The sequence below is a fragment of the Ips typographus genome, linkage group LG3, assembly GCF_016097725.1.
Source record: "Ips typographus isolate SLU linkage group LG3, UJ_Ityp_2.0, whole genome shotgun sequence".
Classification (NCBI taxonomy): Eukaryota; Metazoa; Arthropoda; class Insecta; order Coleoptera; family Curculionidae; genus Ips; species Ips typographus.
Window position 1 is genome coordinate 21,840,604 of NC_138424.1, and position 16,223 is coordinate 21,856,826.

Genomic DNA, 16,223 nt, shown 5'->3' on the forward strand with positions numbered 1-16,223 from the left:
TGTGATAGAGAAAATGTAAATGCAAATAAAGTTTGATATAACATTACCATCAAATTTGTATTGTATCAGCTGATTGCTCTGTCGGTAAAGCAGTTTCTGTGCATAACTTTTAGTTAGTTTTACCAGAGCTCCATCCGTGGCGCTGCCGACAACAATGTGACAAATATTTACTACGATTATTTGCTTCCTATCAATTTTGACCAATCGCTATCAAGAATTAGTATAACAAATGTAAATTTTAAGTGGAAAATCACTTAACAACTGTCAACTTAGCTGTCAGCAGTTTTTCCGGAAAACAATTCGAAAAAATTGCACACTCCTCACAGCAACATAAAGAATAGTGTTACCCTTTCTAGCTTAAAAATTATTGTTCTTATTGTTTTAATTAAAATAAAATGTTTATTTAACTCAGGAAATAATCTTACCAAATATCCCTCGTGCATCTAATTTTTCCTGTGGAAAAATTGGAATACTCGTTTCTAAATAATTTGTTTTAAAAATAGCATGAGCGAGCTATTTGTTAAAACAAATTACTTAGAAACTCGTTTTTCCGGAAAAATTAAATGCACTAGGGATATTACCCCCGACAATAACCACTCTCCTTTTGTTATTATATCCTCGTTGCTTATAATTAATTAATTTGTTTTTTAATTATTAGGGAAAATTCTGTATTACTTGGATTATGGCGTATTATTCAGATTATTAATATTATTTGGTGAGTAACCCAGTCAGTATCTGATTCGTAAACTTTAAACTTTCGTCAACAAAAATGAATACCTTAACCTCGTTGTTCTTTAAATTCCTACTTAAATCTATTTAATTTTTCATTTTTAACTTTCACTCTGATTATCGAGTAATGAAAATCTACTTACCGACCACGATATAGCTTTATGCAGGAAGAAATACATGGCAGCGATGGCGCACAGAGTGGATGCCAACAAAAACAGCCAGGTAATCAGCTTAACGCTCTCTTTGTGCACGTACTGTGGAATTTAACCGTTAATCGCTGTTGAAACAAAAAGTGACCAGTTTACCTTCATTATTATGTAGTAAAAAAAGTACAACAGCGTATTGAACATCAAAATGAGTAGCAGGAAAACGGCAAAGTTTTTCGGATGGAAAATCAGAGCGTAGGCGGCCAATGCCCAATTGCACAAGTTACCGACAACCAAAAAAACAAAACGGCCTGTAAACGATTTTTTTTTTTTATTAAAAAAAAACCAGTGTGCTAATGTGAACCTACTCTTATAGCAAGGCTTCAGCAGGTTCAAAGAACCAGCGCAATAGTCGTTTCTCACCATGTGACCGATTCGTCGTATCGTGCCGATATCTAAAGCAAACAATAAAATACAACAATTCCAAAGCAAATTATTGAATTCTGTACTTAATTTCCAGCATCCCATATAATAGACTTTGACGCTGAGGTAGATGCAAGTCGATATGTGCACCACAACAAAGAAAATCATGAATCCTTCCGTGTTTTCAAGAATTCCGATCATACCTTAAAATTTATCCTACAGTCAGTTAATCAAGCAACTACCAAAGAGCAACTATTTAACAAGACACATTAATTGTTTTAAAACATCAGTTTAAAGTTTATAATAAACTGCTCGTCAAAAAGAATGGGACAGCAAAATTTTTGCTCTTTTTTGAGCGGCTGCTTCTTCAAATTGATTTACTTGATTCTAATAATTTTTTTGAGGATTAAAAGGTATTTTCTTCCTCTTTCTTTTGACCTAAATGATCTTTTTGAAAGGTGCCACGGATCCGACTATACAGGGTGTGACTGAGGTGTAGTCAAAAAATGAAAAATTCGGTCTAACGCCATTTCTCACAAAAAAAAAACCAATCAGTGAAACCAGGTTCAAGTGAGAACTAAGTTTAAATGGGTCATGTGTTGTATAAGACGATTTGAAACCTAGTTTATATAAACTACGTTTTATTTATGTTGGCACCAATGATCGAGAGGAAAATAACATTTAAGAGAAGAATAAATTAGGTTAAATCCGATTTTAGACAAGTGACGTGACATTCGTGACAACTGAATTCAAGAGTTGTCTTGTTTTTGGCGCTGTACTCAACAGTTCATTTATTTAAATATTTGTTTTGTTTAATTGTTTATTATAATCTGCTCCGTTTGACCGTTGGAGATGGGAGAGAATAAAAGAACATCTAATTTCTCATCCACAGAAGAAGCACTTCTTCTGTCCTTGGTGCAAAAGTTTGCTAGTCTATTAGAAAATAAAAAAACAGACAGTGGGGCCAATAATAAAAAGAATGGTTGCTGGGCTGAAATCGAAACTTTATTTAATTCAAGCAGCACAACTTATCGATCTGCCATAATTCTAAGAAGGAAGTATGAAAACATGAAGAAAAAGACAAAAAATAAGTTTTCAGAAGAAAAAATTTATAACTATGGAACTGGGGGAGGCCCTGAAAAGAAAACCAAAATTGATGACATAGATAACAAAATTCAGGAAATTTTGGGTACGAAATCTCATTAAAAACTGTTGCTCATTCCATTGTAAGAAATGATTTTGCCTTATTCTGAAAACGCGACGCCTTCTTGGTCCTTCTTGCAAGATATTAACTAGTTCTAGAAAATCTTCATCATCTGTAAGTTCATTTTCTAGATCCATTTCAGAAAGTAAACAGGAAACGTAATTTAATACCTCTGTACGACTTGTAAAAAGTTAGGTTAAGCCAGGTCTAATCCAAGAAAAACGACGGTTTACTGAAACCGTAGGTCAAAACCAGGTTTAAGATGTAAACCGCTGTTTTGCAACACTGTTTTTAGGATAAACTTGGTTTTCATACGGAACTCAGTTTAATCTTAGTTTTTACAACCGGGCCTAAACGTTTTCGCCAGTTTGGCGATTAAAGGCCGTTTACAAAATTTATTGCAAAATTTTTAAAATGTGGTTACTTTTGATTCTCTTGTTTAAAATTAAACAATTTCTTTAGATCTTTTGTGGAAGAAGAGCGGAATTAGCAAGTTTACACTTAAAACTACCCAATTTAAGTAAAGAACATACACTGCAAGATACAGGGTGACCCAAAAAAAAATTTGAAAAGAAAATCATATGTTTTATCATAAATCTTAGCATGTTCAGTCATTTTAATGGAAAATAATGATATTGGATAGAGAAGCACACTATTTGTTTAGTAATCCAATTCATATCTCTAGACGTTTTCGCCAGTTTGGCGATTAAGGGCCGTTTACAATATTAAAAAAATGGTTCTTTTTAATTCTCTTGTTTTAAATTCGAAATTATTGAATTTAAAACAAGATTAGCAAAATTACATTTCAATTCACCCATTATAGGTGAACATTTATAAACCGCGAACCTTTATAAACAGAGTGGGTTAAAAAATCATACAAAAGATAAATCAAATGTTTTACCATACAAATAAAACATGTATCTTTATTCGGTAAATTTAATCGAAAATAATGGTTTTTAATTTAAAAAAAACCAAGTCCACAACATTCATATCCGATGACTTTGCGGGCTACAAACCCATTTGTTCTTAATACCTTGTCGGTCCCCCAGCAGTTTGTTGCAACTCCGCAACCCTTCTTGGCATGCTATCCACCAACTTTGCGATAAAATTTTGGGGAAATTGCCTCCCATTCAACCCTCACCATTTCTGCCAACTCATTCAAATTTTGAAATTCATGCTCTGAGCCATTTATTCTCAATTTCATTCTACTCCATACGTGCTCTATTACGTTCATATCCGGTGACCTTGCAGGCCACTCCATTCGTTCGATGTTGTTCTCTCTCAAAATTTCTTGTACGATTCTGGCTCGATGTGGACGAGCATTGTCGTCAATTAAGGTAAAACCGTTCCCAAAGTTTCGAGAAAAGGGAACAACGATATCACGTATACACATATCCCTGTACCTCTGCGCATTCATACTATCCTCAATCAAAATGACTAAATCTGTTTTTCCATTCCTCATAATTCCGCTGCCAAACTGTAATTCCACCTCCCCCAAAAGCAACCCTAGCATCCATGCATTCTTCATATATCGTTTATTTCTTTCTCTCCATCGCCCGTCAGTTTCATACAAATTGAACTCTGTATGAATGCAGTTTACTAAGTTTTTACTTAAATTGGGTAGTTTTAAGTGTAATTTTTCTAATCTCGTATTTCATCAGAAAAAGATCTAAAGAAATAAATTGTTAAATTTAAAACAAGGGAATTAAAAATAACCACATTTAAAAAAAAATCAATAAATATTGTAAACGCCCCTTAATCGTCAAACTGGCGAAAACGTCTAAAGATATAAATTGGATTACTAAACAAATAGTGTGCTTCTCTATCCAATATCATTATTTTCCATTAAAATGACTGAACATGCTAAGATTTATGATAAAACATATGATTTTCTTTTCAAATTTTTTTTTTGGGTCACCCTGTATCTTGCAGTGTATGTTCTTTACTTAAATTGGGTAGTTTTAAGTGTAAACTTGCTAATCCCGCTCTTCTTCCACAAAAGATCTAAAGAAATTGTTTAATTTTAAACAAGAGAATCAAAAGTAACCACATTTTAAAAATTTTGCAATAAATTTTGTAAACGGCCTTTAACCGCCAAACTGGCGAAAACGTTTAGAGATATTGACCGCAAGACTCGATTAAGGCAAAACAAAAAACAAAACCTCACCATTTTCAACCAATCAGATCGGTGTTTACCGAATGATGCGGCATTAATGGTGCTGTTCCTAGATTTTGGAACGCCATCTGTACTTTCTAACTCATAGAGTTGAGTACAGATGTCACCAGATGTTGCACACAACTATCGATTAAGGCTATTATAAAACGTAAACATTTTTTTTGCGAGAAATGGCGTTAGACCGAATTTTTCATTTTTTGACTACACCTCAGTCACACCCTGTATTCTCGGATCCGTGGCACCTTTCGAAAAGATCATTTAGGTCAAAAGAAAGATGAAGAAAATACCTTTAATCCTCAAAAAAATTATTAGAATCAAGTAAATCAATTTGAAGAAGCAGCCGCTCAAAAAAGAGCAAAAATTTTGCTGTCCCATTCTTTTTGACGAGCAGTTTATTATAAACTTTTTCTTATAAACTGATATTCAACGATGAAAGCCGATATCAGTCGATTGTCTCTTTAACTTTGGTAGGAATAAGAGTCCATCTCTCTCTTTTCAACTCTCTTCTTGTTAAATAGCTACTCTTTGCAACTACTGTACATACCTAAAACGATAGCGATGGCTAGAATACCAAAAGTGGAATAGGCGTTGGCGTTAATATCGGGATGTCGGTTCTGGTACAGTTTAATCATGCACAAAACCGCCATTACGTACATGAAACTCGAGTCTAAAATATGTCAGTTTGTAAATTTACATTACATTTTTTCACACCGCAGCTGCTCACCAAATTGGAAGTTAGTTTGACTGGGACAGACATGGTAACTTCCGCTCATAAACACCTTCCATAATCAGCGCCACTCCCACAGCGTAAAACAAACCGTAATGTTGAGGAATCCCATAATGCTACCAACACAACACAATAATTCACTATTTGCATAAATCACAACATTGTTGTGGTTTGTGATTGGTCAAGAAAAAGCAGCAAGCTGAAAGCTGGTTTTTTTTGACCAATCACTATTGGCGTTTCAAGATAACAGATACTCCCTCTGGTGATCAGTTTTGAAAACAGTTTCGAGCATTCCAGCTGTCATTTCCCAGTTTGTTTACGTTGATTTTGGTTAGGAATTCAGTACTGGTTTCATAAATATGAAGTGACAGTGTCATATTATTTACAATGTTAGGTTGGAAACAGGTTTTTCATAGTTTCCAGAAAAATTGAAAAACTTTAGTAATGAAAATTGACTTGTAGCCATGAAAACTACTTTATCCACAAATTCACACATTTCAACCTTGAAATTAACTTGGACACCAAAAAGACCAATGAAAAGTGACATCAAAACTTAAAATTTGCATTTAAAGTAAGTTTTCATAATTTGAAAATACATTTCACTATTTTAGTGTTGAAAATAGTCTTAAATACAGGACATTGACATGACCATCTGACTTGAAGACTGACTTTTCAAGTTTTTTTACTTTGCCTTTCATTTTGTTAGAACTCGGACTATTTTTAGGGCTTTGAAACTGCTTTCAACTTGGAAAATCGAGTTTTAGGGTTATCTTCACCAAGTTTTTAACATAGCATATTTAAAAAACCATTTTCTATCGGCCTTAAACATGCTATTTCACGCTTTGTCAGTATTAAATTGACCTCTAGACGCTCTACTGTGTTTTGAGACTGAAAAATCGAATTTTAAACTATTTTTTACAGTAACAGTTAAGTTTCAGACTCTTCATTGAGACAAGTTAACAATTTTAGCATTAAATGCTACAATATTAGCCTTGAAGACTTTTTAGCAAATTTTCACAGTTCAACCTATTTTGCCATGGTCAAGTGACCGTTTTGACACGTGTCAACTGGCCTTTACAGTGTTGCAAGCTCAAAATCAGATTATCAAAGTCACTGACATGTCTTTTACAATTTCAACTTTAACAGAAACAACGCAAAATTTAGAAATCTTGATTCATTCAAGTTGTTTTAGTTGAAACCTAAATTTGATTTACCAAATTTCCTAGACTATAGATTTATAGACTATACAATGCCTGTCTCATTTTAACGCATTCTGAGAAAGCAAGATGGCCTAGGTTACTGCAGTCGGTGTTGCCAAGTCAAAATGTGTATTGACGATAGAATAATCGGTCAAAAAACTAAAGTTAGTTTGCTATATAAACTATATTTCAAAAATCCAAAATTTTCATTGTTTCAACACGTCTCGTCTCGAAAACTGTGATTTTTGCAGATTCTAGGTCAATTTTGACATTAGTGACAGATAGCACGTGGTTTCAGAGGAGAATTCAGCGTGAAAAACCCACTTAAAGTAAGAAAATGATGGTTTAAGTACATTTTTGGAATCCTCATTAAATTTCCTAACCAATAACATGAAAAAAACACTACAAAATTTAGTACAGTCAGGGAGAAAAGTGGTGTCAAAGTTTGAACTGCCAAAAACAGTTTGTAAAGACAGTCAGGTACAAAATCGCGTGTAATACCCACGTGGAGAGGGAAAATGACTGTTTTAAGAACATTTTTAGAATCCTCATTAAATTTCCTATTAGATAGTTAAAAAAAAACTCCAAAAAATTTAGTACAGTCAAGGACAAAAGTGGTGTCAAAGTTTGAACTGCCAAAAACAGTTTGTAATAACAGTCCAGGTACAAAATCGCGTGTCAAACCCACTTGGAGTGAGAAAATGACTGTTTTAAGCACACTTTTACAATCCTCATTAAATTTCCTAACCACTAACATGAAAAAACACTACAAATTTAGTACAGTCAGGGAGAAAAGTGGTGGTCAAAGTTTGAACTGCCAAAAATTGTTTGTAAAGGCAGTCATGTACAAAATCGCGTGGAAAACCCACTTGGACTCAGAAAATTACTGTTTTAAGCTGATTTTAGAATCCTCATTAATTTCCTATTCGATAGTTTAAAAAAACTCCAAAAAATTAGTACAGTCAGGGAGAAACGTGGTGTCAAAGTTTGAACTGCCCAAAACAGTTTGTAAAGACAGTCAGGTACAAAATTGCGTGTAAAACCCACTTGGAGTGAGAAAATAACTGTTTTAAGCACATTTTTAGAATCCTCATTAAATTTCCTAACCAATAACATGAAAAAACACTATAAAATTTAGTACAGTCAGAGAGAAATGTGGTGTCAAAGTTTGAACTGCCAAAAACAGTTTGTAAAGACAGTCAGGTACAAAATCGTGTGTAAAACCCATTTGGAGTGAGAAAATAACTGTTTTAAGCACATTTTTAGAATCCTCATTAAATTTCCTATACCAATAACATGAAAAAAAACACTACAAAATGTAGTACAGTCAGGGAGAAAAGTGGTGGTCAAAGTTTGTAACTGCCAAAAAACAGTTTGTAAAGACAGTCAGGTACAAAATCGTGTGTTAAAACCCATTTGGAGTGGAGAAATAACTGTTTTAAGCACATTTTTAGAATCCTCATTAAATTTCCTAACCACTAACATGAAAAAACACTACAAAATTTGATACAGTCAGAGAGAAAAGTGGTGTCAAGTTTGAACTGCCAAAACAGATTGTAAAGACAGTCAGGTACAAAATCGCGTGTCAAACCCACTTGGAGTGAGATAATGACTGTTTTAAGCACATTTTTAGAATCCTCATTAAATTTCCTACCAATAACATGAAAAAACACTACAAAATGTAGTACAGTCAGGGAGAAAAGTGGTGTCAAAGTTTGAAATGCCAAAAACCAGTTTGTAAAACAGTCAGGTACAAAATCGCCTGAAAAAAACCCACTTGGAGTGAGAAAATAACTGTTTTAAGCTCATTTTAGAATCCTCATTAAATTTCCTAACCAATAACATGAAAAAACACTACAAAATTTGGTACAGTCAGGGAGAAAAGTGGTGTCAAAGTTTGAACTGCCAAAAACAGTTTGTAAAGGACAGTCCAGGTACAAAATCGCGTGTCAAACCCACTTGGAGTGAGAAAATGACTGTTTTAAGCACATTTTTAGAATCCTCATTAAATTTCCTACCAATAACATGAAAAAACACCTACAAAATGTAGTACAGGTCAGGGAGAAAAGTGGTGTCAAAGTTTGAAATGCCAAAACCAGTTGTAAAACAGTCAGGTACAAATCGCGTGAGAAAACCCACTTGGAGTGAGAAAATAACTGTTTTAAGCACATTTTTAGAATTCTCATTAAATTTCCTAACCAATAACATGAAAAAACACCTCAAAATTTAGTACAGTCCAGGAAGAAAAGTGGTGTCCAAAGTTTGAACTGCCAAAAACAGCTTGCAAAGACAGTCAGGTACAAAATCGCGTGGAAAAACCCATGTGGACTGAAAAAATTACTGTTTTAAGCACATTTTTAGAATGCTCATTAAATTTCCTATTCGATAGTTAAAAAAAACTCAAAAAAATCTTAGTACAGTCAGGGAGGAAAAGTGGTGTCAAAGTTTGAACTGCCAAAAACAGTTTTGTAAGACAGTCAGGTACAAAATCGCGTGAAAACCCACTTGGAGTGAGAAAATGACTGTTTTAAGCACATTTTTAGAATCCCTATTAAATTTCCTAACCAATAACATTAAAAAACACTACAAAATTTGGTACAGTCAGGGAGGAAAAGCGGTGTTGACAATCTTCAATATTATTGAACTTAACTTCCGTTTTTTTTCTGTATAACGATGACGTATGTCTCACGGGTTTACTAATATTAACAAATACTGGGAATAGTGCGTGTAAAGGCAAAACTTTTCAAATATTGTTGACATACGAGATAGGCGCAGTAACGGACAGTATCTCCATAGTTGCAGTTAAAACGTAATCCAGACTACCCTATCAAAATCTTGATCCTTATGGGTGGTTTCTCTGTGATAGGCGATTCCCAGAAATAAGGCTCCCAGCAACACATAGCCCATGTTGGAGAAAACATGATTGAAATCGCTTAAAACCCTAACGGATGCGCACACAAAAAGTTGTAGTAACACAAGTCCTGTTCACCTGTTTGATTTAGAATCTACAAAGAAGTAGAACATAAAAATACATAAAAGTAAAATACAAAAAAATGAATAAAAAAGATAAAAAAAAGTTAGTAAAATAAACTCCAAACGATTTATGGTAAGCAAGCAGAGATGATCAGTTTTAGGAAAAGGAAATGCATATCTGCAAGTATCTTGTCACTTTACAAGAAAAATTCCATGAAATCCAAAACTATTGTGAACAGGTTTTTATCTCTTTTAGGAAACTAATTCGGTTTTTTGATGAACCACTAAGTCTACTTACTGTTTGGTAAGTGAAAACTAACTGGACCACCGGCAAGCCATAAAACAACGCCACAGTCAGAACATTGTACAAGTACAGGTAACTTTTCTTCGCCAAAACCGTCGGCGGTTTCCGGGCCAAATCGGACAAATACGGTTGACTTCTGCACAGCCTCACTTCCCGGTCCGTGTCAATTTCCTGAATATGATCGTAGTCTGTGTCGTCCAATGATCGAGAGTCCAAACTGTTCGTATCTGATCAATTTAAATTTAAAAAAAATTATAAAAAACTGAAGAACTCCTAGACAAGGATAATACAGGGTGTCCCACGACGAAAGACATCGATTGATATTGGAAAAAGTATAAATAGGAGAGTTTTTGAAAATTTGGCAGGATACTGATGTGGGCATGCCCAATCTAACTAAAATATTTCAAGAATGGTTGCACTTCGTTTATACCGGAAGTCGTTCAACACACTTTCTTATTTTAAATAGAACACCCTATATATTATACATATTTGGATTCCTCACAAAAATTCTGACCAACTTTTGTGTATAATGCCCTATGCCTATCTCTAGCCGTTTTCGAAATATTGGATGTTTTTCCAAAAAGTGACAGTTGCAACGCTCCCAACATATTTTTGTACTCTGTCCAAACCGTAATTTCATTTTGCAATGAAACTTTGGGTTATTGTAAATAAAGGATCGTTTTATTAAACTGAGGGTGCGTAATGACTCATTTGTATACAGGGTCGTCAAAAAAAATCATAAACTTGCCACTAAAAAAAATGAAAAATGTCAAGTTTTTTAAATAGAAACCCACATTTTTTATGACGGAATCATTTTGAGCATTAAAAATTACTATACCTTTCAGTTTACTTGCCTATACCTAAATCCAACCCATTTCGTTTTATTTGAGAACTTTTTTTTATTAGGCTGCATGGTTGGGATTAGCTGGTACTCTAGTTGGTCATGCTTTTGACACACGGTGATATTGGAGACCTGCAGAGTATGTTAATAACACTAGTTTTGAGTGTTTTGATAACTGCAAATTGCCGTAGCGGTTTCGTTATTCAAACCAAGATTACTTAAATCTGTTTATTATTTACGGAGAATTTGATAAAGTTGTGAGTAGAACATGTGAGGTATTTGCCGCTCGTTATCCAGAAAACCAAAGCCCTCACCAAAAGCTGTCAAGCAAATAATTGAAAATTTTAAGAATACGGGATATGTGAAGAGAAAAGCTATTAAAACAAAACCAATCCTTAATAATACAAATGTAGAAATTGCAATTTTGGGCTATTTTGTTGCAAATCCAACTTCGTCAATAAGACAAGTTTCCGTAGAATCAGGCATATCCAAAAGCTCAATTCAGAGTATCCTGAAGAAACAAATTTCACCCTTTTTTATTTAAATTAGTGCAACACTTAAAAGTGGTTGACTTTCTGAAGAGAGTGGTTTTTAGTGAGTTTTTGCTGACTAGTCACTATGGAGAAGAATTGTTTTTGAATAATATTATTTAGAGCGACGAGGCCAAATTCACTAGAAAATGGAATGTTCAATAGACATAATTCACACTACTGGTGTGACATAAATCCACACGTAATTAGAGAGAGACATTTTCGAGAAATCTGGAGTTTAATAATAAAAATGTTTATTCCCAAATAAAACGAAATGGGTTGGATCTAGGTAAAGGCAAGTAAATTGAAACGTATAATAAATTTTTAATGCTCAAAAATGATTCCGGCATAAAAAATGTGGTTTCTATTTAAAAAACTTGAAATTTTTCCTTTTTTTTTAGTGGCCAATTTTTTTTTGACGACCCTGTATACAAATGGGTCATTACCCTCAGTTTAATAAAACAATCCTTTATTTATAATAACCCAAAGTTTTATTGCAAATGAAATACCGTTTGACAGAGTACAAAAATATGTTGAGCGTTGCAACTGTCACTTTTTTGGAAAAAACAGTCAAATATTTGGAAAACGGCTAGAGATAGGCTTATACACAAAAGTTGGTCAGAATTTTGTGAGGAATTCCAAATATGTAATAATAACACATCATTCAATAAGTCCCGGGGACTAACCCACAGGTGGCACTACAAATCGCATTTTTATATTTTTTTCCCTAGAAGTACCATCTTTCAAACGACAGCTGTCAAATCCTGAGCTCATTCCAGGCCCACTAATCTCATATAGCCAATGTGAAGCCATGTTTTGGATTCTTTCGAGACACAGGGGGAGCTACTGTATTGTTTTACCTGTAGATGGTTTTTTGTGGTTAAGCAAAACAAAATGAAAAGGATGTAAACAACTTTTGACAAATTCAAATTTTTTAGACAAGTCTATTAAAATATTGATATTACGGTTGTAGTTTTTAATTTATACGTGTGATTTATACTAGTTCGTGGGCGGTGTTTTTATAGTGTTACCTTTTGGCTGGGTTTTACAACGACTTTTGTCACTATGGGCAAGGCGGAATGTGCCATAAAGGGGTGCAGCCCTTCAAAACATTCCCGACGATTTCGTTTTCGTAACCCGGAAAAAGACAGTGTTACTTTTTCACTGTGGAAACAATTTTTAGGACAATTTGTTATACTTCTTTGTTCTAATATGGAAATTTATAGCAGGTAAGTTCTCAAGTATAAGTTCATTTTTAGTTGTTATAATGTTAAGGGTAGTAAGAGGATTACTATAAGAGGTTTTCAAGGAGGCAAAGAGAAATAGGTTTATGAGTTTGTAGAACTCAACATAGCTATGCTTAGTTTATGACGATTATTTTGGTAAGTATAAGTGGAAAACTAATGTATTCTTTGCATAAAGTGCGTTTAAAACAGTTACATGACGCACATGACTAATAAATGTATGCTGTTTTAATACCCTAGTTTTGGCACTATACCTAGGTACTACTAATAGTAGTACGTATAGAAATAAGGTACAGTGAGATAAAAAATGAAACTTAAATGTATTTTCAGGTATTATGTGGGTGAAAAGCACTTTTTGCCTGAAGCTTTAACCCATATAACAGACGCATGCTAAAAAGGGAGTGATTTCTTCAAGGTTCTTACCACAGATCCCTTGCCAGCAAGTACCAAGGACCCAATTCCCCAAGTAATTTTTATTCAAATAAAAATGTACCTATACAGTGATGTCGCGTATGTTAGTATTAGTATTTCTTTTTAATTGAGGTTTTGTTTCCTGGAAAAACTGCTGATAGCATGTTGGGCATATCCATTTAAAATCTAAAAAAAAAATGAGGAAATTGAGTGAGTGCTCTTTCGTTGCACTTACCTAACACCTCCACTGTGTGAAAATGTGAAGATGGACTTATATACTTTTCGTTCTTGTAATATTTGAAATGTTTGTTTTACAGAATCTTCAAAGATTTTCACAAAGTAATCCATCAACAGGCAATCCTAATCAAGATGTGCTTCCAACTTCCTCCATCTTTTCCAAGAATAAATCCCTGTCTTCTGGTAAGTTTCACGTTTTAAAGAAGCAAAATAAAAAATAAAAAACCAAAAAAAACAACCAAAAACCAAAAAAAACCATATCTGAAACATTCTTAAAGACCTTTGAGGTACACCTATGGGTATACAATGGTTGATATTTGCATGTGCATGTTATTTATAATAGTAATGTTTTATGTATAAAGTGTAGCTTTATGATCTATTCTTAACTATAGTCTTAAGGTCTTGGGTTTTGCACCAACTTACTAACCAAAAGCTTATTATTTTTGTAGAGTATGTGTTTTGTATGTTCATTTCCTTAAAAATATATAATATATTTTGCATACACTGGACTTTGTTTTATTTACCTGTTTCTTGAACCAAAACCATGAAAGAAAGACTTAATTTAATTCAAAAAGCCCGCCAATACCAGTTTATGCAAGTCTACCAACAGATGGCGCTTTTAAAAATCTGTCATGACAATAGAGACGTAAAAATGACATCTGACGACCATCAAATGTGAACATGTGGCGACCCCTGTGACTCGAAAGAAATCATACATACAGTGCTTCACCTTATTAACACGGAGATTAATATCTATCTATAGTGTGTTAATCTATGGCTCATTCTCCAATATTTTGTTTGTGAGAATTTTTTAAAGTGAACAACTTTTGAGTTTTTTTAAAACATGGAAAAAAGTGATTTTCGCGTGCTGATTAAACACTGTTTCCTGATGGGAAAAAACACCCTCCAGACAGAACAATGGCTTGAAAAATGTTACGGGGACTCTTCTCCATCGAAAACATCAAAAAAATCCACAAAATGATATGTCTGATCGTAAACTGAAAGTGAGTGAGATAGCTGAGGCCTCAAAGATATCAGAAGGTAGTGTGTTATTTTGCATGAACATTTGGGTATACACTATTGACCAAAAACAACAACGAATTGATGATTCAGAGCGCTGTTTGGAGCTGTTTAACCGTAATAAAAAGGATTTTTTTGCGTCGATATGTGACCATGGACGACACCTGGATCCACCACTACACACCTGAATCAAAACGGCAGTCATCTGAGTGGACTGGACCCGACGAAAGCCGTCCAAAGCGACCAAAAACGCAACAATCGGCTGGCAAGGTTATGGCCTCTGTATTCTGGGATACACACGGTATATTGTTCATTGACTATTTGGAAAAGGGAAAAAACAATCAACAGCGACTATTATTGTGCATTATTGGACCGATTGAAGGATGAAATCGCACTAAAACGGCCCCATATGAAGAGAAAAAGATTCTCTTTCATCAAGACAATGCACCGTGTCACAAGTCCATAAAAACGAAGGTCAAATTCAACGAATTGCTTCCCCACCCACCGTATAGTCCAGACCTGGCCCCCAGCGACTACTGGCTGTTTTCAGATCTCAAAAAAATGCTCCAGGGAAAGAAATATCAATCAAATGAGGAAGTCATCGCTGAAACTGAAGCGTATTTTGAGGCCAAGGAAAAATCATTCTATAAACATGGTATGATTGTATCACTCTAGAAGGGAACTATATTGATGAATAAAGACGAATTTCATGAAAAATAATTGTTTTTCTTAGTTGGTCCCGGGACTTATTGAATGAAGTGTTACATAGGGTGTTCTATTTAAAATAAGAAAGTTGTGATCATCTTGAATATATTTTAGTTAGATTGGGCATGCCCACATCAGTATCCTGCCAAATTTTCACAACTCTCCTATTTATACTTTTTCCAATATCAATCGATGTCTTTCGTCGTGGGACACCCTGTATAAATTGACAAGCAAAACAGGACAAACGAACGTGCAGGACAGTCAAAATCATAACTCACTTGAATTCATCGAACTGGTGATTGTTGCAGTGTCTGTGGCGTACTCCATTTGACGCGGCACGTAATATCGTTTCGAACATAAGAAAAACGATACCCCAAATATGACGTAAAACAGACCTGAAATGTGACACCAATGTACTACCATTATTTTAGGCGGTGAATACTTCGTACCTATGGCACATAAAGTGACTATTACGGCGAAAATGTAGTCGTCGTAGGTGATACTTGGTTTTATCGTGAGAGTTAACAGTTTGAGCCGGTCACCTGGTACTGAAGGCGTGAGGGAACTGGTGCAGTCGTAATCGTCTGCCCTGGCGACGAACACTACATAGAATCCATAAGGAAACTTGTACTTCTGTAATTTTAAGAAAAAGCAAAATAGTAAAATCTGGTTCAACAGCAATTTTGGTGCAGTTTGTTGTTTATAATAGTAAATGACGTATTCTAAAAGTATTTGTTACCTTAGTTTATCCGGCAAACCTACGGAGTAATAAAATCGAAAATTAGGAAGGGTCCATTAGTATTGGTCTATATCCGGTCCGTTTTACAATATAATATCTTCTTCTCTCTCTAATATAAGGACTTCTCGGGTCTTATGTCTCGATTCACTTTTACGTACTTGTTTTACAGTGTAATGCGGGTCGACCAAAGTTGCCGCCCATCGAATTTTATTACTCCGTAGGTTCGCCGGATAGACTATAGAGGACTTTACGAATAACTTTACACCGTTTCTTTAAATATAAGAGAAAGCTAAATTCTTGTGAGAACCAAAAAACACAAAACCAACCACACTGTAAGTAGTCTTTACAGCTCCCAGTGTTGCCAAGTCAAAATATTTAATAACGATACGGTATATCACATATCACGTGGTTTAGAATATATCTATCCTAAAATCACAGAAACATGTTTTATATCAAATACTACAATACAACTTTTCTAAACCTTGATGTTTCCACCTTTTAACACAATTTCATGTTAGTGACAGTTATCACGTGGTTTAGAACACTATTTAGCTAAACGGTCACGTGATAATTGTTCAAATAACTGTCATAAATCTAAGGAACAGGTCTCGTTTT

The 16,223-nt window shown here is 34.4% G+C and overlaps 1 protein-coding gene across 1 annotated transcript in view; it reads right to left on the bottom strand.

Moving 5' to 3' along the window:
• Positions 1-16,223, bottom strand: part of LOC145725911 (SID1 transmembrane family member 1-like) — a 35,318-nt gene that overhangs the window by 6,137 nt on the left and 12,958 nt on the right. The window contains 12 exon segments of the mRNA XM_081974830.1: positions 873-983; positions 1,035-1,186; positions 1,244-1,330; positions 1,385-1,501; positions 5,223-5,345; positions 5,403-5,451; positions 5,453-5,521; positions 9,428-9,538; positions 9,541-9,609; positions 9,876-10,108; positions 15,148-15,264; positions 15,319-15,502. Coding sequence (XP_081830956.1) covers positions 873-983; positions 1,035-1,186; positions 1,244-1,330; positions 1,385-1,501; positions 5,223-5,345; positions 5,403-5,451; positions 5,453-5,521; positions 9,428-9,538; positions 9,541-9,609; positions 9,876-10,108; positions 15,148-15,264; positions 15,319-15,502 — 1,422 coding nt within the window.